The 23,063-nt window shown below is 40.9% G+C and overlaps 2 protein-coding genes and 1 long non-coding RNA gene across 6 annotated transcripts; 1 reads left to right on the top strand and 2 right to left on the bottom strand.

The window, feature by feature from the left end:
• Positions 1-435: 435 nt before the first annotated feature.
• Positions 436-2,575, bottom strand: LOC115403876 (fish-egg lectin-like). The gene is made up of 5 exons (XM_030112914.1): positions 2,521-2,575; positions 2,184-2,420; positions 1,873-2,087; positions 1,643-1,758; positions 436-577 (listed from the first exon to the last, which is right to left on the bottom strand). The coding sequence occupies exons 1-5, from the start codon at positions 2,573-2,575 to the stop codon at positions 436-438; spliced, it is 765 nt and encodes a 254-aa protein (XP_029968774.1).
• A 10,121-nt stretch (positions 2,576-12,696) lies between these two features.
• Positions 12,697-23,063, top strand: LOC115403853 (uncharacterized). 4 transcript variants are annotated; one of them, XM_030112870.1, is made up of 14 exons: positions 12,697-12,822; positions 13,071-13,176; positions 13,282-13,307; positions 13,510-13,616; positions 13,960-14,053; positions 14,214-14,385; positions 16,566-16,666; positions 16,808-17,000; positions 17,140-17,173; positions 17,283-17,475; positions 17,748-17,900; positions 18,090-18,261; positions 18,974-19,074; positions 22,022-23,063. In XM_030112870.1, exons 1-14 carry the CDS (start codon positions 12,811-12,813, stop codon positions 22,208-22,210), a joined length of 1,653 nt encoding a protein of 550 aa, XP_029968730.1. In that variant the 5' UTR covers positions 12,697-12,810; the 3' UTR covers positions 22,211-23,063. The 4 variants fall into 4 exon arrangements, with proteins under 4 accessions (XP_029968730.1, XP_029968728.1, XP_029968731.1 ...); XM_030112871.1 differs by having other exon boundaries at positions 12,795-12,822; positions 13,274-13,307; XM_030112868.1 differs by having other exon boundaries at positions 13,282-13,616; positions 13,901-14,053.
• LOC115403888 (uncharacterized) lies at positions 15,206-16,445 on the bottom strand. The gene is made up of 3 exons (XR_003933257.1): positions 16,238-16,445; positions 16,092-16,161; positions 15,206-16,016 (listed from the first exon to the last, which is right to left on the bottom strand). It is a non-coding gene; the product is annotated as an uncharacterized LOC115403888 (long non-coding RNA).

Raw genomic sequence — 23,063 nt, 5'->3', positions numbered from 1 at the left:
CCACGTCGATCCACTTAGAAAAAACGCTTCAGACTTGTTGTTTGTCATCACAACTTGTCCCTGTCCAGCATCGATCTGTGTTGCACCAGAGTGCTCTGGACCCGGGTCGCAGGTCCAACCTGTGGAGACAAAACCAGCAGTTTTGTGTGTGGGTTTGTATTCCCTTTGTAAATAAACCTTGCTTTAAGCTTCTGTTGGCTTCAACATACAACATTTTATAACGTACACCTACCACGTCTGATGAAATAGCGCCACCGCAATGGAAAAAAACCCAAAAGGAAACAAACACAGATTGTTGTGAGCAATTTGGAATCAATGAGTTCTCTGAAATAAAGAAACATTGTGATTGTTTTTTTGTTTCATGAACCATGACTTCTGACTGCATTAACAGTTAGACCAGAGAATGTTGATGGTGTCGTGTTGCCAGTGAAAACATTACTGAGTGCACTTCATGATGACCCCTCCATTGAGCACAAGCCAGAGGTTCCCCAGGTCATAGCTTGCATGCTTGACGGTCTTCGACATAGGGATGTGATACCAACCAGTTCCATGTGGAACATCAGCAGAGATGCCAGTTCTGTAAAGTCAATACATAGGTACGTTCACCATCAAAATGTTTAATCTGGGACTTCCCTATGACTCACAAGAAGTCCCCAACACTCACTTTGTTTCTTCTGTGTGACACAATCAGGAAGGTCCTATTGTGATGGACAAGTTGGATGAGCAATATGTGAGGGACGAGTTGAGAAAAACTTGCCCATATATTTGTGAAGCCTCAAGTTGATGCTTCATTCAATACAGATAGGACAGATAACAGCAGGAGGTCTCCAGTTTCTTTCATTCTTTCTTACAGATGCCTCAGTTTATGAAGAAGGAGGCTCTCGATCTGCTTCCTGGTACTGACATATTGTGCATTGTCTGCTGTTTTCTGTTTTTGGCCACATTTATTTTTCTGCAATGCGTGATTGTGGAGCAGAGTGAGTTTCTCACTTCTCCCTGCTCCAAAGCCCTTCACTGTATGAAAGACCTGTTTACCAGACAACATTTTCAGGTGTAAACAAAAACTTTAGTTTTGTTTTGATGGTATGTTTATATGACAATAGTGGTCAGACCCACACAACTTTTTGAAAACGGCTTTAAAGGCGGAAGTTTTTGAAAACTCTGCAACTCTGTCTCTGTGGAAATGTTTGAAAGTACAACTTTTTTAAAACAACGCCACTGCATATGCAGGCCACGGCTGTAGTTAATAGTTCTTTTGCACATGCTCAGGAGTTGGACAATGAGAACAATGTTTTCCTCCAGGGAGTCATGACTCGCCCTCCATGTTCTCCTGAACTTGGTGGTTTTGGAGTTAACAGTCACCGTATTACCAATCTTATTTGGTGGTCTGTCCATAAGAATGTTTGTGTTCTCTCATTGTTAATGTTTGTAATGTATCGTTCTCTGCATGCTTGTTTTTTAATTTCATTGGAAAAAGAACCCACAGGCACTGTTTGAGGCATTTCTGCTGTTGCTGTGTAAACAGGCACTGTTTTTAAAATCCTACTGTCAAAACACAAAATGTTTCTGAAATGAGAACGCAAAAAACAATGAGTTTTCACTTCAAATATGTAAAAGCAGAATAATAAGATTAAAACCCCACCTCTGATAGATATGTCCATTTCTAACCACAAACACAGTTCCATCAGTCCCAACTTCAACCATACTTGTTTCTCCAGTCACACGTGTCCATGCTTTCATTTGACAGGAATCAGGCATCTGTCATCAAAAAAAAAAAAAAGAACAAGAAAACAAAAATCATGTATTGCTGCATTCTACAATCAATGAAACTGGTAAGAACTCAACTGAAACCCAACCAATGGGAGAATTTACAGTGAAGTAGATCTCCTTTCCAGAGTTCACCCCCCAGCATCCATGTGAGCTACAGCTGATATACATCAACGCTCCAGGGAAGGTGGTCCAGCTCAGAGAGTCGCCTTGCTTGAAACCTGAAGCAACGGTACTGCTCAGACAGTGAACAGTAGAAGACGAGGTGACTCCAACAATCTGGTCTTGACCTCCAGCATCCACCTGGTGAAGACTCTGACCTGAAAATACATGGAAGAACACATTATCTCCTCTGTAAACAATTTCAAAGGTGATTTGAGGTTGAATGTAATGTTATTTTGTGTTGTCTGACTTACCTTGGGAAAGAAGAAAATCACTGCCACCATATTTGTAGACATTGTCTGAACTGTCAACTCCCCAGATTCCTGCAGGTCCCACTGAGACGTGTTTGATGGGGACTGAACCCAGTCTGATCCACGTCGATCCACTTAGAACAAACACTTCAGATTTGTCATTTCTCATCACAACTTGTCCCTGTCCAGCATCAATCTGTGTTGCACCCGAGTGCTGTGGACCCAGGTCGCAAGCCCAGCCTGTGGAGAGAAAAACACCTCAGGCAAACTCCATATCAGCGGCAGTAGCTTTAACACTTCAGTTTTTTTTATTATTTTTTTTGGTTCGAACTGGACTTACCATGACACCTGGACAGGCAGTTTATCACCAGAAACAAGACTGCAGCGGATTTCATGTCACCTCTAAGCCCACACTGCAGTGAACTTTCATATCTTTGTGTTTTATAAGAGACGTATATTTACAGAGTGGGCGTATGTTTGAGAGCTGTCTGACATTTTTGTTTTTCCAAGTGGCTCAAGGATTTAGACTTTAAATTCAGTTTTTTGAAAAACCAAATGGTGTGATGTTCAAACACAGGGAATCGATGGAGCTAAGGTTAATGTAATATTTACACCAACCAAAAGAGAAACCTGAGGTAATACAACGCAATGCAATAAAGCTTTGGGACTTCTGACCCAGCAAAAACTTCCCATCCATCCATCCACCCACCCATCTATTATCTAACCTGCTTGGTCCTTCTCAGGGTCATGGGTGGCTGGAGCCAATCCCAGCTACTTTGGTTGAGGGCGGGGTCCACCCTGGACAAGTCACCAGCCTGTCGCAGGGCTAACACATATAGACAAACGACCTTACACTAACTTTGCATCCCATAGTTAAAATTTAGATATGGACTGTTTTTCCACCTTCTTTTTGATGACGGTTACTTAGGAAACCTTGAAAAGCAAAAGACACAGTCAATGAAACAAAGTTTACACAAATGTCAATAAAGCAGTTTTTAGAGCAAACACACATTTGCCACGGTCTTGTAGTGTCAAAGTGAGGTGCATAGTAACTTTAAATAAACAGGCTAAAAGAGAAAGAAATGCTTTCAATGACCAATCATAAAATTGACATCTACAGGTGTTTAAAAGAATAAATGGAAATAATTTTTCAATCAACAAATAAAACAATTTATTTGTAATGTACTTTTGAATAGTTTGTGGTTACCCAAAGAGCTTTACCTCTATAAAACACAATAACATGTGGCATGCATTCAAAGAAACACAACAGGAGAGACAAAACAGCACAAAACATCAGTGAAAATTACATGGAAATAGAAGTACTTAAAAATGCAAACACACCAAAATACTGAGGGAATTTACTGAATCTTGCCAAATTAAAAAAATTCTAAATGGAATAGAAGAAGAAAAAAGAACATGTTGAAAGTCAATCTGAATAAATACTTTTTATGAAAAGACAAATTGAAACTGGACCTATTATGTCCTTGACTTCACTTTGAGAATATATCTCGATGTTTTTGAGGGTAAAAATCTATAAAAGTTGTTTTTTTGTTTTTGTTTTATTTCCATCCTTCCCACTGGCACTAAAATCCAGCCGAATGTGATCTTGACCAATCAAATGAACGCCTCCCCTCGCCTTTAACTTTGCTGTAGCAAAATAAAGATGAAATAAACAAGACTGAATAGTTTTTATTTCCTCCGTTTTGCCATGAATGACGTGCTGCTCTGCCACGGTCCAAAGACAAAGATAACTTAAGCTAATTTCGGTGTTTCTTTGTGGTTTTGTACGATTTTGGTTTTGATTTGAGATGCATATAAATGAAAAACTAACTGAGTTTGTATAGCTGTCTTATTGATTTCATTGCAGACGCCCTGCATTTAGAGGCTAAGTAAAAACTTCCAAGGTATAGGACAGATCGAATTTGATTTATGTGCATCATAACTCTGTGCGAAATGTGCGAATACACCCCCCAGTTCGGTACAGATTTGGACAGCATTTGTATTATCACAGGACATTGGTGTTTGGTGAAGTATGGTAATTAATTTGCAGTGGAACTATTTCTTAAAAAGATACAGATGTGGAGTATTCGGACAGGACTAAAATCACAGATGTCCTCAGTACAAATCATCATAGGCCCTGGGGTAATTGTAATCATGAATGGCATCGTGAATAGTGCTTTAGGCAGGTGGCCTTGAGACTCGGACCAGGGGAGAACGCTCTCCTCAGGTTCTCCTCTTCCTTCTCCAACCGGCAGTCCAAGCACATGAGAAGGAAGAGGACAGAGACACATTCAAATAAGGTGTATTTATTTGATGAATGACTTTGTGAATCTTTAATGTGACTGACACTCTAGAAATCTGCCTCTGAGGTTTTGTTAAAATGTGTGCACTGCACCTGTCAGACAGATTACCACTACACCAGGCGCGCTCCGCCTGGGCAGAGAATAGCGCATCGTCCGTGAAGTGTTTTGGCACAAAAATGTCTCTGTACCAATTTGAATCTGTCGACACCTGCCCCTGGTGCTCAGCCCCAGCCATCTAGGCACCAGCAGAGCTGACTGGCCAAAAATACCAATTCTGGCTTTGCGTGTGTTGCGCCAGTCGACATTACCACTGCGGGGCTTGCGCCACTCGTCGCCACCCTCAGTGCCCATAGTCTGACAGGAAGCTGCCATAATAAAAGCATCCAATCATCAACATAAATTAAAAGGTAAAATGCACAAAGAGAAAGAAATCAGATCAAATTTATAGGGCCCTGCTTAGTTAAAGTTAGACAAGGTAAGACAAATGTAACAATATAGCACCATTCAGACACAAAGAAATTGACAATGCTTTAAATAAGACACCATAGCTTGACAGTTTACTGAAGAACTCTTCTTGCTCCTCTGTGTATCTCCTCCTGCTTTTGTCCTCCTCTGGGCCAAACTTGCTCCTTTTCTGACATGCACCATTCCTCTTTGTCTCAGCGTTGGGACATAGGTAATAATGGTGTGCAGGAGTGCTTCCATCTTTGCAGTCTTGGTTTCTGCACAGGAACCCAGGTTTGCAGGACGTGCTGTCATCATGGACCTCGAGACACTCCCTGCATGCCCCCAACTTCCTCACAGCAGCTTTCCTCTCTGCCAGCTTTAGGCCCCGGAACTGCTTACAAAAGTACATTTTTATTCTGTGCTTCGGGTCCCCACAAACCACACACCCTGCAGGCCCACTACCTGCCTTGGTTGACTTGGTTCTGGCATGTCTTGGCTCCACCCTGGGCTCTCTCCTGCTTGGCTCCTCCTCCCTTAGCTGATCAAGCTGCTCATATATGCTTTCTTGTTCTTTCAGGAATGCCAACAGACTGTCGAATCGGTTCTCTGGTGCCACGGCATTCCTTCTATCAGCAACATATACAAGCCACTCCTTTTTCAGAGTTTCTGGAAGTTTGCTTTCAATAGATTTTGTGACAAGAGGATTTTTGATAGCATCTGTGTTTCCAAGGTCACTCAGGTCCTGAAGTGCCTTCTCCAGAGCTTGAATCAGCTCCACTATCTTCCGTGGCTGAGTACTCCTGACAGCTGGCATTTTTTGTAACTCTTCCACAATTTCAATGGCGATGGAGGTTTGGTTACCATAGCGATTACCCAGGATACGGAAGATGTCATCAGCAGTGTTGTAAGTGGTGAGGTGCAGATCTCTCACAATTTTCTCATCGATGCTGTCCAGCAGCTGAATCTTCTTCACCTCCTTTGAGCCGGTTGGCTCCCCCTGCTTTTGAAGTGCATCCCAGTCTTTCCTCCATCGGTAAAAGTTACATTTGTTGCCAGTGAACTTGGGGAGGGCTGATGATTTTAACCTTATGGATGGGATGGAATTATTTGAGTTAATTGATGACTGATTTTGTCTTCCAGCCTCGTCCTTTACCCTGGCCTGTATGACATCAGCCTTTTTTAGACACCAATATGGGGATGTGGAGATCAAGCTCTTTTAGCCGGCATTGAAATTCATGCTGTGCATCTGGGGGAACCCACCGCTGCCACCGCCTGTGCGCTTCCTTTGCAGTCTTAGCCAGTTCCTTCAGGTGTTCGAGCTTGAATTCATACGCCTCCTGGCAGATGTCTGGCTGAACAGCAGCAACACGGTCACACTCCTCCTCTGCTGCCTGGACCGCGATAGACAGCTCAATTCCTCCAAAGTTGGACCACAAAATTTCCTGAATTAGGCCTTTTGTCTCTTTTAGCTTCAGCTCGCACTCTTTTGCAGTTCTTTCCAGATCGGCTTTTTGCTGATTGGTTAATACAGCCTCTTCATCTGCGCCCAGCTCTGCCTCCAGCTCTGCAATAAGTCCAGCCTCCACATCATCATTGGCCTCCATGACTTTTCTGGCCTCAATTGTGAGTTTACTGTAGCTGTCTCTGAGCTCCTCTTCAGACATGTCAGCATATGTTCTTGTGATACTGTTAACAAGGCAAGAAAACATTCTCTTGGCTGTTGTCCTCTGAACTTTAAGTTGCTCCACAGCTTTTCCACTCACTTGGCCCTCCATGTCTCCACCTGCTGGTTACTCACAAAAGTCCAACTCTTTTGACGCTTGATGAATGTCTTCCTTGGTAAAGCCTTTCTCCAAGGTGATTGTTTGCTTGTTTCCCACCAGGACTCCAGGTTTTCTTCTAGCTGATCCAGCTGAAGCTCCCGGACTTCTGCTCTCCTGGCTGGCCGTTTCCCGGTCTTGCGGTTTTTCACTGTCAAGTTCTCTCGCTGGTTTCCCTGCAATCCCCACTTGAACGGGATGAGTCACCTACTCAGAGTTGTAGGAAGCGGATTCACTCAACGATCAAGCAGCTTGTCCTTCTTTGCATCTTTTATTTTTAGGTACAGGTTTCAGGATTCAGTGTTGCCACTTGACATTTGGACATTAGGTGAAAAACCGGTTGCCTCTCTGGTGTTTCCTTTGCTTTGAATCTGCAGGGTGAGTTGCAAGCAATCGCGTTCAGTCTCTGTCTGATGCTTGGTGCTGCTGTCTGCTTGGTTGCTTCCTCTGTCTGATGCTTGGTGCTGCTGTCTGCTTGATTGCCTCACCTGTGCTGGGGCTCCACTCATTCAGGTACAGCAAGCCTCAGGAAGGATCCGCCTCCTGCTCTGAAGGTTCCGCCTCCTGTTCTTTGAAGCTGCCTCATTTCTTTTGACAGATCCACCTCAAGTTTGACTTGACAATCTCACCAGCCACTTTATAATGTACACTACTCCTCTACTGTATAATGCAATCCACTACAACAGCTTTGATTTGACTTAATCTTTGACAAAGATGATATTGTCCACATTTTGAAGTGTTCAGGAAAGTTCGATTTTTAGTGATGGTTATAATTTGGAGTCACTGTTTTCCTTTTATTAAACTGTGTGAGATCAAAATGTTAGAAACAGTCCTCTGACTGTATGATGCTCTCTATTTTAACACCACTGCAAAAAATAAATATAGACCTTGCCTTAAAGGTGCCGTAGGCAGGATTTTGCTAGACAATGCTAATTTTTTTGTGTTTTCTTTGGATTAAATGTTAAAGTATCCATTGATAATACTTTATAAGTGTAGTATAATTGCACTACCGTGAGGACGCAGAAAAGTTACCACAGGGATAACTGGCTTGTGGCGGCCAAGCATTCATAGCGACATCACTTTTTGATCCTTTGATGTCGGCTCTTCCTATCATTGTGAAGCAGAATTCTCCAAGTGTTGGATTGTATACCCACTAATAGGAAACTTGAGCTGGGTTTAGACCAGTGGTGGGCCGTCAGCGCCTGCAGAGCCTTCTCTGCTAGCCTAAAAAGTATCTGAATTACAGACTGATGTAAATTATATTTTGTCCATAAATAATTAATAACTGATTCCAAACGGTATGTTCCAGTTCCTTTCATAGTTTTCCCGTGGTTGCGCTGCTTCCAGACATGTTTTTTTCATATTAAATCATTTAACCAATCAGATTTCAGGCATCATCTGTTGCTAGGGTCAAAGAAATCTGCCCGAGGCCTTCGCTATCCGTTCCTGATGGCGCAGTAAATTAAAGTGAAGTGTCAAACAGACAGCTGCTTCAACCAATCAGACAGTTGCTTCAACCAATCAGATTTCGAGTTGGTGACTCAGCGCCTTCTAGCGAGCGTACACTAACAACAGCAGATCCAGGCCTTCTGATTTACATTCACCAAGAGATACAGTAGGGGGCGGTATGCACCTAAGTTGTTGGTCGCCTACCTCAATTATTCCAAAGAAGAAGAAGAAGAATACCACAGGGCAAGCTTGACTTTCAGCCCTGGCTTTATGGAACTGAAACGCACGGATAATCTATATGACAGAGCAGTTGAACTCTTTTTGAGAAAGGAAATGAGGATGGATTTTGTTTTCAAATAATCGGGATTTTGGTGAGTAAAATGTTCCTCTTTTCCTAAATAATATTGCTGTTTTATTAAGTTGTTGATGCTTATTGTATGTACACAGATGTATTAGGAGACTTGTGCACTTCAGCAAAGGCATTTATTCTGGCTGCACAAGTATCTATCTGCTGTGCAACAACTCTTCATGTGCATATCTGCATAATAAGATTTTTTTTGGTAGACAAAATAGTTATTGAGAGGTGGATTGGTTCAGGCGGATCTGTTCTGAAGACCTTAGTGTGAAATGCACGGTCCGCCACTGGTAGACTATCATGAGACAGGTTAGTTTGACCCTACTGGTGATGTGTTGGTGTAATAGTAATGTAGTGCTACCACCTGCCACCTGTGAACAACCGTGAAATGTTCACTGCATGTGAATCATCTATTGAGAACAATGATATTCCTTCAAAACAAAATGAAATCTGGAGTTTAACGAGAAACAACTTTATGGTGCAACCCTGTATTTACTTCACCCAAGAGCAGTTGAAACCCAAAGCGCCTCACCCCGAGTGATTCACTACTTAGTGCCGAGTGTAATTAATACATTTTCTGTCCAACGCTCATGTGTTGGCTCGGAGCTGCATTCTGAAACTTGGTCCAGAATGGGAGGGGGAGTGCTGAAGGAGAGAGGCGAAAGTGAGTGTGTTTTTTACTTGCTGGTGAAATTAATTAATTTGAACAGCACTACCTGAGAGGATGGCAGCTATTTGGGGGTCCGAGTGGAGCACGGAGGAAGCATCTAGTCACAGAGTGGTGAGGTTTTACTTCTCACTTTTAACAGTGCAGCAGCAAGGAACCCACTGTCACGGTGCGGGGATGGAAGGACCCACACGCAGGCAGCCAGGCGGAGTTGAGCTTATTTATTTCGGAAACGCAGGGAAACAGGAATGCAGGGCAAGCTGAGCTGAGGTGCAGGCAGGGACACAGAGCACACGGACAACCAACAACGCACAGACAAGGACAAGTGAGGGATTCAGGTGTTAAATAAGGTGGACACAGGTGAGGCACATTAGGGCACTAACGAGGAAGGAGACCAGGCAGGAGAACATGAGGAACAGATGTGATAGGGCGTGACACCCACATTTCCCTGTGCATTTGGTCCTGCAGACTGCCAACTGAAAAGGGCTTTTAAACTGTTCAGGTGTGCTTCAGAGTGAAGGCACCCCCTGAGTCAAAATGAATGTTGACCTTTAACCTGTCTTCTTTAGGGCTGAAAACATTTATCTCAAAGTACATAGTAGACCGTGGACTGGTGGTTTCACAATAAAAATCTTCCCTTCAGATCTTTACACTGTGTAGAACTTGTTTTTCAGGTTGGCAATCAAAAACACGTCACAACAAAGGTTAAAACAACATGGCTCAAAGGAGTTTGTTTCCCTTTCAGTTATATAAGCCCTTCCCTTCTAAAAAGAATTTATTTTGTAACACACTGTTTGCTTCTCTTAGAATACTAACACTGTTTTCAATGAATCTGGTCAGTTGTGAAAAGCAGAATAAGTGGAGCTGTCAGTACAGGTATACTGTTCATCAATACATATTCCAGACTCCCTTTATTCTAGTTGGGGCTGCAGGAGCAAGCACGTCTCCCAACTAACAATGGCCAAGGGACAGAATTCTGTGTGTGTTTGTGTGTGAATGGGTGAATTTGATTAAGGTCACAACAACATTTCAAGTGAAAACAGATCCTGATCTGATCTGAGTATTGGTCAGCCCTGATCCAATACTAGTTGTAAGGCTTGCAGCAGTGTGCAAGCATCTTTGATGGCACTTGTTGGCATCAGCGTTTGAGTTTTTCTGTGATTCTGTTGAGCCTGTTCACACAGTAAAATGCACTTTTCAAGTAAAATACATTGCTATTTATTCAGGTCTAATTTGGAAGGTTTAAGAAGATCGCGCTCGTAGCACGCTAAAAGGAGATCAGTTTGAGTCCACAGTTGGTTGGGTCCTGTATAATCCAACTTGGCTTCTTTTTTGGGTTGGACAATGTGAATGTCTCTGAAGGGAAGTAGTTGTTTAAGAGTTCCCATGTCACTTCCACCCCTCACTGCAGGTCCTCAGTGTTCTTCACTGTAAAACTGGAGAACATAACTCTAGTCAGTCAGGAGGGCAGACCTGTGAGGGCAGTTGCGGATGATTAAGTGTTTCATAACCACTATTGATTTTCCAGTCACATGCATTTGAAATAAATATTGTCATTGTGTTTCTCAGTGTGCTGCTTGTACCTGGACTCGGTTTTGCGATCCCCATCCTCGGACTCTTATGTGCTTCCTTTAAGATCTGTGGGTCACTTGATTCATAGAGCAACATAATCTGTCCTGTGCAACATTTAATACTCAAAGTACAACCTGGACTCTGTACACCGAAAAAAAAAAAAAATCCTACGAGTCTATTAGAATAAAGTAAGGTAGGCTTTTTGCATAATTTATTTATGTTGATGAACCAAGACTGTCCTTTATTTAAACTATTTAAATTTTTTTTACAAGGAAAAAAACAAATGTGTTTTGTGTTTTGAACAAAAATTTTCACTTCAAAATGGGATGTGTACAGATAGTAAATTGTCAATTTCACACATTCAGTTAAGTTACATTTATTGGACTTCATATCTTTTTTCTCAGTGTACAGACTCAGGGCTGGCCCTGGGCCGTTTTCTGGGAGGGGCGCTGGTTGTGGATAGAGCAATAGTGAGTTGAAATATGGAATGGGACACAACGTGCTGCGATATTGCCAGGCCCTGTCAACAAAGCTCGACATGCTCGTCTGGGGCACAAAATCAGCCAGGGCTGGTTCTGTACAGACCCTATCTGCTATTATCTCTCAATAGAACATACCTAACATGTTCAATTTAAGTTCTTTCCATTTCATGTGTCATCTGAAAAAAAATGTTCCTTCAGGAGAATCTTAGTTGAATGATCAGTATGTGAACTGAAAAACAAATGAATATTCCACTAAATTCAGAATGTTTGTGAATATTGATGATTCTTTGCTTGAAACATAACCTAAACATAAACAGTCATTTCTAGCAGGGATTATGTTACGTTTTTCTTAAATTGTTCTTGTCTATTAATTTTATTAATCTGTTTTTAGAGTGTTTTTCAACTGTGGTAACTTGTGGAATATACTTTCAATTTCATTTTACTTCTAAAATGACAATAAAAAAATTAAATCATTCATTCTATGCCTTTTGTCACATAACAGTCATGCCACCGGTCCTCTCGAAAAATATTTTGTCAGACAGTGCTGCTGCTTTTTAAAAAGGAATAATGCCTTCAACACAATAACATATCTAATGTGGAAAAATTGTGGACACACAGCTGTGGATATACTTTCTGTTTGCTCAAACAGTATAAGCTGCTAATTTATTCTTCAACTTCCTGCATTGATTTTTTTTTTGTGAGTTTTGACTGTGATCAGATCTTAACCATTTTCAACTCAGTGTATACTTCTGACTTCATTTAGTCATCTTAATCCTTTGTTCTTAAATAAAGAAAACGTTGTGTTGTTTACTAAGTTAAAAGGAATGTCAACAGCATGTAAATTGTTTCACTTTCACACTGATGAAACACAAGCCTTTTGTGTATTTTTCTGTACGGTGGTGCTGCTTTTTTCAAACACATTAATTGCGAAAGAAATGTCACAAATATCAGTCTACATCTGCATTTACTGTTTTGTCCAGATTGACCCTTTGGGATGGGATGGATCTGATCCCATCTTACAGATAAAAATGACAGGTATCACTGTGACCAGTGATGTAGGAATTGATGGTAGAACTTTCCCAGCCCAACCTGTAAAGCTTGAAAAACAACAAAAATGGTTAATTATTCCAATTTTCACATGAGTGATACACTTAAATCCTGTGTTTTAGGTTATGTGGATTTGTACAGTTTTCAGGTAATGAGAAATAGTTCATCAAAAATGAAAGATAGTTCCAAAACAATTTGCTATTTAGAAAACATCAACAATACTGAGTCCATAAACACTGGCAACTGTGATTTAAAGAATAATGCTACCTACCACACCCTCCAGATCAGGCTATCATAAAAAGAAAACTGAAAGACAAAATACTTCAAATACTTTTAGACACGCCTTTTTTGCAAACTATGCTGGTTGCATCGAGGTTTCATTTAAAATGCAAACAGACAGCAGCAGCTTCACAAGTATCAACTGAAGACTCTTCACTCTCAACCTCGGGTTCACTTCGAGAAGAAATTTCAGATTTGATAACTTCAGGATGGACGTTCTGGTAAGATTTTGTTTTCTACATAGATCAACAGAGACTGAACAGTTTTTTATTAGAACAGTAAAGTAATTAGAATTTTTTAATAATCAATTAAACTGGTTCCACGACTTTTCGGTTTTTAATGAGGTTGTCATTGTTTTGCTTTTTTCTTATTGTGGAATCATTCAAATGTCTAATGTTAACTGTTTTATTTAATTATTTTTACTTATTACTATCAAATTGCTACTTACTATTCCATTACTTCTGCAAAGCGTTCTGCAAAGCGTTGGTTTTTCGATCCTGGAGAACAGAAATCTGATACCAAGCTTCCTGTTCAAGCTCCTCAACCTCCTCCTCAGCCTCCACCGGTGTCTCCTAGTAAGATATATGCTTGAATTCAAATCAGAAAATGATGAAGCGGTAGGACACAACATTTGTGTGAAATGAGACTGATTTCAACATAATTTGCTTTTGGCTTTTCAGGATCCATGGAGAAACATCCAATTTGGGTGATTATTCATAGCACAGTGCCTCTGATCTCTGTAACACTGTTCTACCATATAAAAGAATCCAGAATACAACTATGGCCCATAATTGTCGACTTTAACCAAATCAACCTTCGTTTTGACAAAGCCCAGCATGAGTTTGATCAAACCTTTCAGCCTGAAACACAAGACAGATTTATCAGAGTTCTGCTGCATGGACCAACAGGCTCTGGGAAATCCAGCTTCATCAACTCTGTCGACAGCGCTCTGCGAGGAAGAATCACAACTCGAGCTTTGGCAGACACTGGCTATGAGAGCAGCTTCACCAACAAAGTATGGAAAGACTTACATCAATATATTGAAAAATTAAAGGACATTTATTCGCTCTGTAATTAAATTGTACTTTACATTTGTGAAAAGATGTCTATGTAGCTTTTCATCTTAGTTGTTTTCAGAGCCACTATCTTTAGCTATAGTTAAACACTTCAACTGAATACAGATTTAAAACAAAAACAAGAAAAGTTGCACATAAAGAATCAAGTGAGAAACTAAGAAGCTGACTGGAAATGAGAGCAAATGGTAACATTGTCATGGAATTATGACTTTTTAACTTACAGTACAAAAGTTATAAAATCCAGGGAGAAAAGCCTGGAACCTTTTATCCCTTCATCTTCAGTGACACCATGGGCATTGAGAAGAGTAACAAGTACGGGGTAAATATCGGAGACATCAAACTGATCTTGAAGGGACATGTCAAAGAAGGATACACGGTAAGATAACTGCAACAATGAATTTCCCTCAGGCTTTATTTAATAAGAACAGTCAGACATAGGAAATTATGACCAAAAATGGCAGAAGAATAAATATTACTAAAATAACCCTGAAAAATTGCTGTAATAAATGAGATGTAACACTTTTTTGTCGTTTCAGTTCAACCCTGGTTGTTCCCTGACTGAGAGTGAGTCGTTTTACAACAGTAAACCAACTCTTAATGACAAAGTTAGTGTTCTGGTTTGTCTTGTTCCTGCCAACACACAAGAAATAATGGATGATCAAGCAATTCAGAAGATACGGGACGTCAGAGAAGCAGCCAGTGAGTTGGGTAAGAGTTAATTTATATATTTGAAATATCTGTGTGCCTCATGTGGTACTTATATTCAGACTGTTAAAAAAAACCTCTAAACTTCACACACAACAGTTGCCGTCTGGTAAGGCATGTTTCGGGCACATTTTGTAGCAAATCACTTAAAGGTAGTTTACAACTCAGTTTTGGTATTCATTGGAGGCTCCAGGTTTCCAGTTTGCACACTTGGGCTTGGTACCAATCTCTGATTGTGGGGTTGGTGGTGATATCCAACTGACCTGATGCACTAGTTTTCCCTTGCCATAGCATTTTTGTTGTATTACCTTGATCTGAAGTTGCGACAGTCGGTGGTGTTAATGAATATTCGAACACTGTGCTAAATGTTTCTTAATTTTGATTATGGGTTTTGAAATAACCACGGGTCCCACACTCTCTGCATTTATGCAGTCTCACTGGAATTGCTCATGTATTAGAATTTCATCAATCCTGTATTGCCCACCCTGGTTCCAGTAATCCGTTTGTCATAATATTACACTGGTTGCATTCTTTGTTATCCTGAGGTAGGTATGCTATAGACCATGTACAACATGGTCTATAGCAGTGCTTCTCAATTATTTTCTGTTACACACCCCCCCCCCCCCAGCAAGACAAAAACAATTTGCGCCCCCCCACCCCAGCACCCACTCTCCACTGCAACTATAAATAGCTTTTTTCTATAAAATTGTTCGAGGTACACCTCCGCATAACATCCTTGTTAACATTAAAGAAAACTAAAAAGAAAGAGATATAGTTCAACTTACAAGAGTGACTTTATTAAGAAGCAGGAGACGTGGGTTCTGGCTAACAGAAAATCTTTATTAAATAGTAAACTTCAAAAAAAAAAAACACACACATTCACTCCTCTTAAAAGAAGGGGAAGCCCAATCAGAAGCTGAGGCTTACCGGAGGGACACGGGTAGTAGAGGGAATGAAGGCCTCGGAGGGATCACCCCAGACACACGTGGACACTCTCACTCGCTGAAAATAAAGGTGAACACACTCAAACAAAAAGGGGTGCGCAGCACATCACACAGGAGGGAGACCCACCACCCAGGGACACCGATGCCACCACCGTCGTGCTCAGCTTCTGGAAGGGAGGGAAAAAGACAAGGGGAGTTAAAAAGGGTTTTTCCCTCACATTCATGCATTCAAACAAACAAAAAAAAAAGAATTAAATGAATGGACTACACACAAGTGGGAGGGCAGCCACAACTCACAAGTAAGATAAATAAATGCAAACCTGTAACTGCCACACCCCAAACAAAAACAAAGGTAAATGGAAAATAACAAAGAATGAACACAATTAAATAAGGAAATAATAACCAAAAAAACACAACAAAATATACCAACACCTAACCCAAATATACTTAATCAAAAGAAAAGATGATAAAGTAAGCGGATCGCTTCTGTGTATTCCTGGCGTCCCACAAGCGTGTAAACAGCTCGGTCAGGAAGCCAGCAGGTCGACAGGGGTGCAGCAACCTGCGGACGGCGGACTTCCAAGGAGCAGAGGCAGTCCAGGCGTATTTATGGGTGCCAACACTGGACTTCCAAGCCACCCGGAAGGACAAAACAGCTGGCGGGCGCCACGGCAGATTAGCCAGCCGCTCCTAATAAGCAATAAAAAGGGCAGTCATACACCTGCACAAACCAGCTAAGAATATGAGGGTGTCTAGACTGCGTACCTGGCAAACAAACATTTAACTGACACGCCCAGTAGGAGAGGTGGGGAGTCTGCGACCTCCCTACAGCCACCTAAACACAAACAGCTGATTACTCCCAGCTGATTATGACAGTAGGGCTGTGCCTCCAGAGGGAGAGCTGTACTCACTCATCTAGCAGCAAGTTGACACCCAGATGAAGGGGGAATTGATCCCCAAACGCGGCCCAACAGGTAAGCACAGCTCGCACGGCTCACACGGTTCACACCAGGAAGTGAGAAAGCCCAGGGGCGGGGTCTACTCCAGACTCAGCGGCAGAGGCTGCACCAGTGAGAATGGCCCTCTTTTATACACAGCTCCCCCTGGCGGGATTGGTTAATTATTACAAGCCAGGAGAGGGCCTCCTCCTGCTCCATTCTTATGGGAAGATATGAGATTTGAGAACATTTTAAATTTTAAATACTGAAACTAATTTTATGTTGTGCTCCTTCCTGGCAGGTATCCCACAAATAGCCATTCTCACCAAAATTGATGAAGGCTGTCCTGAAGTCAAAAAAGATCTGAAGAAAGTCTACAACAGCAAGCACATAAAAAAACAGGTATTTTAAAATCTTATGAGATCGTGAAGAGTGTGTGCATCAGTGAAAGATGGCTGAGATTATTAAACTAAATTAAAACCCCATGTAAATGTCTTGGAATTAAAAATGATTCAAGTTTTGTGACAATATGTTCAAACTTAGATGGAAAGTGTGAGTACTGTGCTGGGTATTCCAATGAACTGCATATACCCTGTGAAGAACTACAGTTCAGAATCTGAAACGGATGATGTGATGGATGAAGTGATACTGAGCGCACTGAGAAAGATCATTGACTTCGGAGAAGACTTCTTGAATGACACCCGGCCTGATCCTCCGACTCCTCCACCATCTCCTAGTAATAAATCTTGATTACAGAGAAATGCTTGAACTCAAATGAAGAAATAATGAAAGAATAATGATACAATCAAAATTCAATTAAAAATGTGATTAATGAGAAATGTGTTTCACATAATTTACCTTTTTTTTTTTTTTAGCTTTGCAGCATCCATGGAGAAAGATACAATTTTGGTGAGCAATCAGAGTCAGTGACACTGCTGGATAATGCTTTGTGAAATGTGTGGACCCATTGCTGAATATATCTGTACACTTTAACCGAATCAACCTTCTTTCTGACCAGTGATAGAGCCCAGCATGAGTTTGTTCAGAACTATCAGCCTGAAAAAGAAGGCCAACATCTCAGAGTTCTGCTCCATGGACCACCAGGCTCTGGGAAATCCAGTTTCATCAACTCTGTCGACAGCGCTCTGCGAGGCAGAATCACAGCTCGAGCTTTGGCAGCCACTGCCAATGATGGCAGCTTTATGAAAATAGTATGGAAAAACTTTTTAATATATTGAAACCCAGTGGATTTACTTACTTTGTATACTTTTACTAATCTTGTAAAAATGTTGAATCTTACAGAAATGTTGAATCTTTTCAACATTTGTGTAAAGATGGAGATCTTCTCATTTGTTTTTAGAGACACTTCTACTGGTTACAGATTATTAAAAAAAAAAGATAATTGCACGTTGAAAAAAAAAAAACTAGTGACAACCTGAGAGCAGATGGTAACATTTTCATGACATGACTTTTTAACTTGCAGTACAAAAGTCATAAAATCCGGAAAGAAAAGCCTGGAACCTTTTATCCCTTCATCTTCAGTGACACCATGGGCATTGAGAAGGGCATCAAGGGAGAGGTAAATATCGAAGACATCAAACTGATCTTGAAGGGAAATGTCAAAGAAGGATACACGGTAAGATAACTGCATCAATGAATTTACCTCAGACTTTATTTAATCAAAATAGTCAGCACAGCTCTGTAAAAAAAAAAAAAAACGTATGAAGTTCTTACTCAAAACAGCATAAGAATGAAAATGACTAAAATTACCCTGAAGAACTGCAGGAATAACTGTGATGTAACATGTTTTTTGTTGTTGTTTCAGTTCAACCCTGTGTCTTCCCTGTCTGAGCGTGACCCCTTCTACAACAGTAAACCAACTATGAATGATAAAGTTAGTGTTCTGGTTTGTCTTGTTCCTGCCAACACACCAACAATAATAAATGATAAAGTAATTCAGGAGATACGGGAGGTCCGAGAAGCAGCCAGTGGGCTAGGTAAGAGTTTATGTATGTTTTTTTTTTGTTTTTTTTTTTTTGTAAAAGATAAAAATATTCCACTTGTGTAGCACTCAATGCTTGAGCAGTCTCCAACGCAGTTTACATTGTTAATTTAAAGGTATAATGGACGATTTTCTCGAAAAAGTCGAAGCCAAACGTCTGTTACTCGCTTTTTGAAAAGCGCGCATGAGCCAGACCGTCCTACCTGCTCTGCTGCTCCTACGAGCGCACTTGACGGCGTTACACAAGCATTTCTCCGGCGTGATAGACATGTTGGAGGACCAATAGTTGAGATTCACATCACGCCATTCATTGGCTAAACCATCGTCCATTATACCTTTAATGCAATGTTTTTAAAGACCTTTGAGTCTTGTCGTATGTCAGGTATGTCTGTCCTGTCTGTTAATCCTTGAACAGAGAAATTTCAGAGTACAGAATGTGTTCTGCTGATATTCAGATTGTTCACTGTTGAAATACTTCACACAGTCACTGTCTGATAAATCATGGAAAGTGAAGCATCTGCACTTGTTATGGAGCAGATCAATAAAAATAATTCATAACACATGATGAATATAGTCATATTAAAAAAAAGAAAGTGTCACAAAGTAAAAGTGATTTGATACATTTTTTGAGGTCAAAGTTTTGAATTTAAACTCTTGCATGTTTTCTGAGCTCAGCTAATTGCCAGTTTTCTGGTGTTTCTTGGCAGGAATCCCACAAATAGCTGTTCTCACCAAAATCGATGAAGCCTGTCCTGAAGTCAAAGAAGATCTGAAGAATGTCTACAAGAGCAAGTACATAAAAAAGCAGGTATATGTCAGAAACCAAGGTGTAGGAGTTCAACCAACAGTGTTATTCAGTCTTTTTTGGGAGCAGGCGAAGGTATCGTAGTGGAGACCCCCAAAACGTTCTGAAATCCTGTTTTGAAGCTTCCAGCAGGACGTCTCCGTACTGAACATTTGAAACTGGATGTAAATGTGATTGATCAGGCTCGGCATGTGACCACATCACATGGACAGAGGAGATGCTATGACAGGGCGAATTATTCACAACTTAAACTCATGAGGTAATATCAACAGATAATGGAAATGAAAATCGGTCTGGCGAAGCCGACACAGTTGTGCAAACTAGTGATAGAGACCAAAACATCTTTGAATCCGGACTTTAAATATGTATATTTGCACTCTGAAATTCAGCATTTTTAACAGGTTTCCAAAGGCACTTAGGCTCTTTTTTGAAACCAACATCACAGGCCCCTGGTGGAATTTATTCAATTTTTCTACAGTTCTGCATTGGTTTCAGTTTTCACCAGTGGAGTTTGGTGCTTGATCTAAACACAGTACTGAGACATTCTGGTACAGACACCTGGGGAGAAAGACTTAATATGGGGAGGGAGCAGACACAGGTGAGAGACTTTGCATAATCAGACACATAGAGGGAGATCAGAGAAGTGAGACGTGATGAGGCCAACAGGACAGTACAAACTAATGCAGGGGCGACAGTAGCTCAGTTGGTAGAGCGGGTCGTCTTATAACCGGAAGGTTGGCGGTTTGATTCCCGCTCCTGCAGGCGTAAAACTGGCGTTGTGTCCTTGGGCAAGACACTTCACCCACCTTGCCTAGTATGAAAGTTGTGAGAGTGAATGGTTGGTGGTGGTTGGAGGGGCTGATGGCGCAGATTGGCAGCCTCTCTTCCGTCACTCTGCTCCAGGGCAGCTGTGGCTACAATAGTAGCTTACCACCACCGAGTATGGTGTGAAAGGGTGATGTGATATTGCAGTGTGAAGCGCTTTGGGCTCTGTCATGCAGGGTAAAAAGCAAGTGTAGTCCATTTACCAAAATAATACAGGAAGAACGGAAAAAAACAAGCAAGACACACAGGGATACATTCACAGAGTAGCTCTTGATTTGCTGCCGAAATCTGTTTTTGTTTGACTGTGGAGTTGCACAAATTATATCAAGTGATTCATATCTGATTGTTATGATTACACTTGTCTATAACATCAGAAATATTGCATGAGCACAAAATGTGTAGTGTTCACAAATGACACGCTACTTCTGAACCTAGTGCTAACTGCTATGCTTGAAAAAATGGATAATGACAGATTTTTGATGCTATTGTCGCAGTGCCTAGAATTTTGTCGTACATTGCCAGGATTTTGAGGCAGAAAAGAGGAAAAGTGCCATAACTGCATCTTTATGCCAGTACACACTGCAGGACAGGGGAGAGCGGAGCAGCACTGACTCTGCCCACAGCCCAGAGGTGAATAATGAGGCCTGGGAAATGGCACAGGTTTAGTGATTTTCGCTTAAAACTTCATAAAGACAAACCAACACTCCTGAGAACATTTTAAAATTGCTAAAAAGGGGATTGAAGTGGGATTAAAGAAAAAAAACATCTCAGTTGTCAGTACCAGAGACATGTATAAATAAGTAAAATTTATTTGTACAGTGCTTTTCACAGAGCAACTGTGCTCCACAGTGACAGAGAATCATATTAAGATCAAGAAATAGGGATAAAAGATCATATAAACAGAGCTTTACAGATAATGCATGAGATAAGATATCATATAAAAAGTACATAATAAATAGTACAGCCAAGACAATGCTGTGTCAGTTTGAACGAAAATGCTCTTTGGAACAGATATGTTTTTAAATGTTTTTTGAAAGCATTCACTGAGTCCAGGGAGTGCAAGTCCAGAGGAAGTTTGTTCCAAAGACGAGACGTGGTAGATATGAGCGAGCAGTCACACCGTGACCGCAACGATGCCGAATGATGCCGAGCAGCGTGGTGCATCGGAGCGCTGCAGAGAGGGGCAGCGCAGAGCGGGACACACGGAACACGGAGCGTCGGGACGCCCCTTGTACGGCCACGGCGCCCCCCACAGGACGTGGCGCCCTAGGCGGCCGCCTAGTTCACCTGTGCCTAGAGCCGGCCCAGATCTCTGCCACTCCTGCAATAACTCTAAGGGATCCCAGTGTTTTCATTCATCTCCAATATTAACAATTATGGAAGAATGAAAATAAGAGGGGACAGAGTGGATGTATAATAAAACTTTGAATAATCAAAGCTAAAAATGTTTTTTATTCTAGTCTAAGCTATCCAATCTGGTACGAAAAAAAGAATAACTTAAGATATTTTATTTTATTTTAAAAACAAGCAGCTTGTATTTGTGACAGACTGTTATTAATAAATGCTTTGTCTACTACTCCACTCCAGTCAAAAGTAAAATGCGAAGGATGAATTGTGATTTTTTTTCCTCAAACGATGTCACTCCTATCTGTAGAGTTAAACATTTTGTACCATTTAAGGCTTCACAGTCTCTGCACTGGTTGGGGGTGAGGGGAAATGTGGATATGAATGAATGAACTGAGGGAAAGAGCGCTCCTGCTAGTTATTAATAGTGGTGATGAATGTAAACATACGAATGAAGTATGACCGTTCAAAGTCACGTTTGTCTTTGTGAGATTTGGAAGACTGAGCCTGAAGGAGCTGATTCTCTGCTGAGGAACCTTCTTGTGTGTGGTGAGCTCCGTAGTGATACCACACACTAAAAGATCCGAAGAGTAAAATCTAGTGAAAGCTCTCTTTTGTTGTCTTCAATTGTGTGGTCTCTGAATCGGTAAAGGTTGAAAAAAATCCCGTAAACCAGGCTTTACGCACATTGTTGTGCCAGCATGGCATGCTATGAATGGTTCACTAACTATGATCATTTCGTAAACAATTTAAGTTTTTTTTGTGTTTTGTTCAAACTTAGATGGAAGCAGTGAGTGCTGTGCTGGGAATTCAAATGAACTGCATTTTCCCGGTGAAGAACTACAACTCAGAAATCGAAACAGATGATGACACAGATTCACTGATACTGAGCGCAATGAGAAAGATCATCGACTACGGAGATGACGTCCTGAATGACTCACCACCTGAAAGGTGGTGTTCAATTCTTTAAATCCAGAAAAAACATGCAGGATAATGTGCCAATCACAAATCAAATAACCATGTCAGAAGGAGTACAGATGCCTGCACATAAATGTTTAGAAGTTGACCACTATTGATTATTTTTCAATCATCAACAAGATGTTCATCAGGTGAAATACTGTATTAATGTAAGGCAACATCTGGCACTACAAAGAAATGTCAAGTAAGGAGATGTGATCCATGCATGAATTTGATTTCTTGAAAGGGACAAATTGATTGGGTTTTTTTTATTGCTTGTTGTTTTGTTAGTTTTGTGGGAATATGCATGGGATTTGGCTTGCCTCCAGTACCTTGACATTAGGGAATATGTAGTTAAGCCAGTAGGAACCCCTAATGTGGAAGGAGGAGCTCAGGGATGTTTTAAACCTGCAGTAGTGTTCGGGCTACATCTTGAAAAAAAATCAGAAAAAAAACATGATTGAAACAGCCAGATGAAAACTGTTGTGAAACTTCTGAATCTAGAGTCCACTCAATGTATATAATTTAGAAAGTGCTCTCCTGCAAAATGATTCCCCCGCTTGATTTCTGTTTTGTTGATACCTGTTTTTTTTGTTTTTTTTGGTCATTGTTTGCTATTTTTTTATTCTGTTTTCTTCTTTTTCACTTTTTTCTTCCTATTGCCTCTTCTCTTCCTTTTGTATCTTCCCTTTTTTCCCCAGTTATTTCGACTTTTAAGACATATGTACTATAGATTATTGTGTTGCTTTCTTCTGTTACACAAGCTTGGTGCTCTTGGTGACTCAAATCTTGAAGATTGTCATTGATCTCAGCCTGGTTTATTAAAATAATTCTCAATTACAATAAAATTAAGTTTGATTAACTCA

Source organism: Salarias fasciatus, chromosome 17 (genome assembly GCF_902148845.1).
Source record: "Salarias fasciatus chromosome 17, fSalaFa1.1, whole genome shotgun sequence".
Classification (NCBI taxonomy): domain Eukaryota; kingdom Metazoa; phylum Chordata; class Actinopteri; order Blenniiformes; family Blenniidae; genus Salarias; species Salarias fasciatus.
The sequence above is the reverse complement of the archived record's forward strand: the minus strand, read 5'-3'. Positions and strand labels throughout refer to the sequence as shown.

What these genes read in the sequence shown, in the direction of transcription:
- LOC115403876 (XM_030112914.1), bottom strand. Translation starts at nt 2,575, where the DNA reads ATGAAATCCGCTGCAGTCTTGTTTCTGGTGATAAACTGCCTGTCCAGG. An exon ending in TGATTTTCTTCTTTCCCAAG is followed by an intron (nt 2,088 to 2,183) that starts GTAAGTCAGACA and finishes ATGTATTTTCAG; the next exon opens with GTCAGAGTCTTCACCAGGTG. An exon ending in GAAAGGAGATCTACTTCACT is followed by an intron (nt 1,759 to 1,872) that starts GTAAATTCTCCC and finishes TTTTGATGACAG; the next exon opens with ATGCCTGATTCCTGTCAAAT.
- LOC115403853 (XM_030112868.1), top strand. An exon ending in ATGTCAAAGAAGGATACACG is followed by an intron (nt 17,901 to 18,089) that starts GTAAGATAACTG and finishes TTGTTGTTTCAG; the next exon opens with TTCAACCCTGTGTCTTCCCT. An exon ending in GCAAGTACATAAAAAAGCAG is followed by an intron (nt 19,075 to 22,021) that starts GTATATGTCAGA and finishes GTTCAAACTTAG; the next exon opens with ATGGAAGCAGTGAGTGCTGT.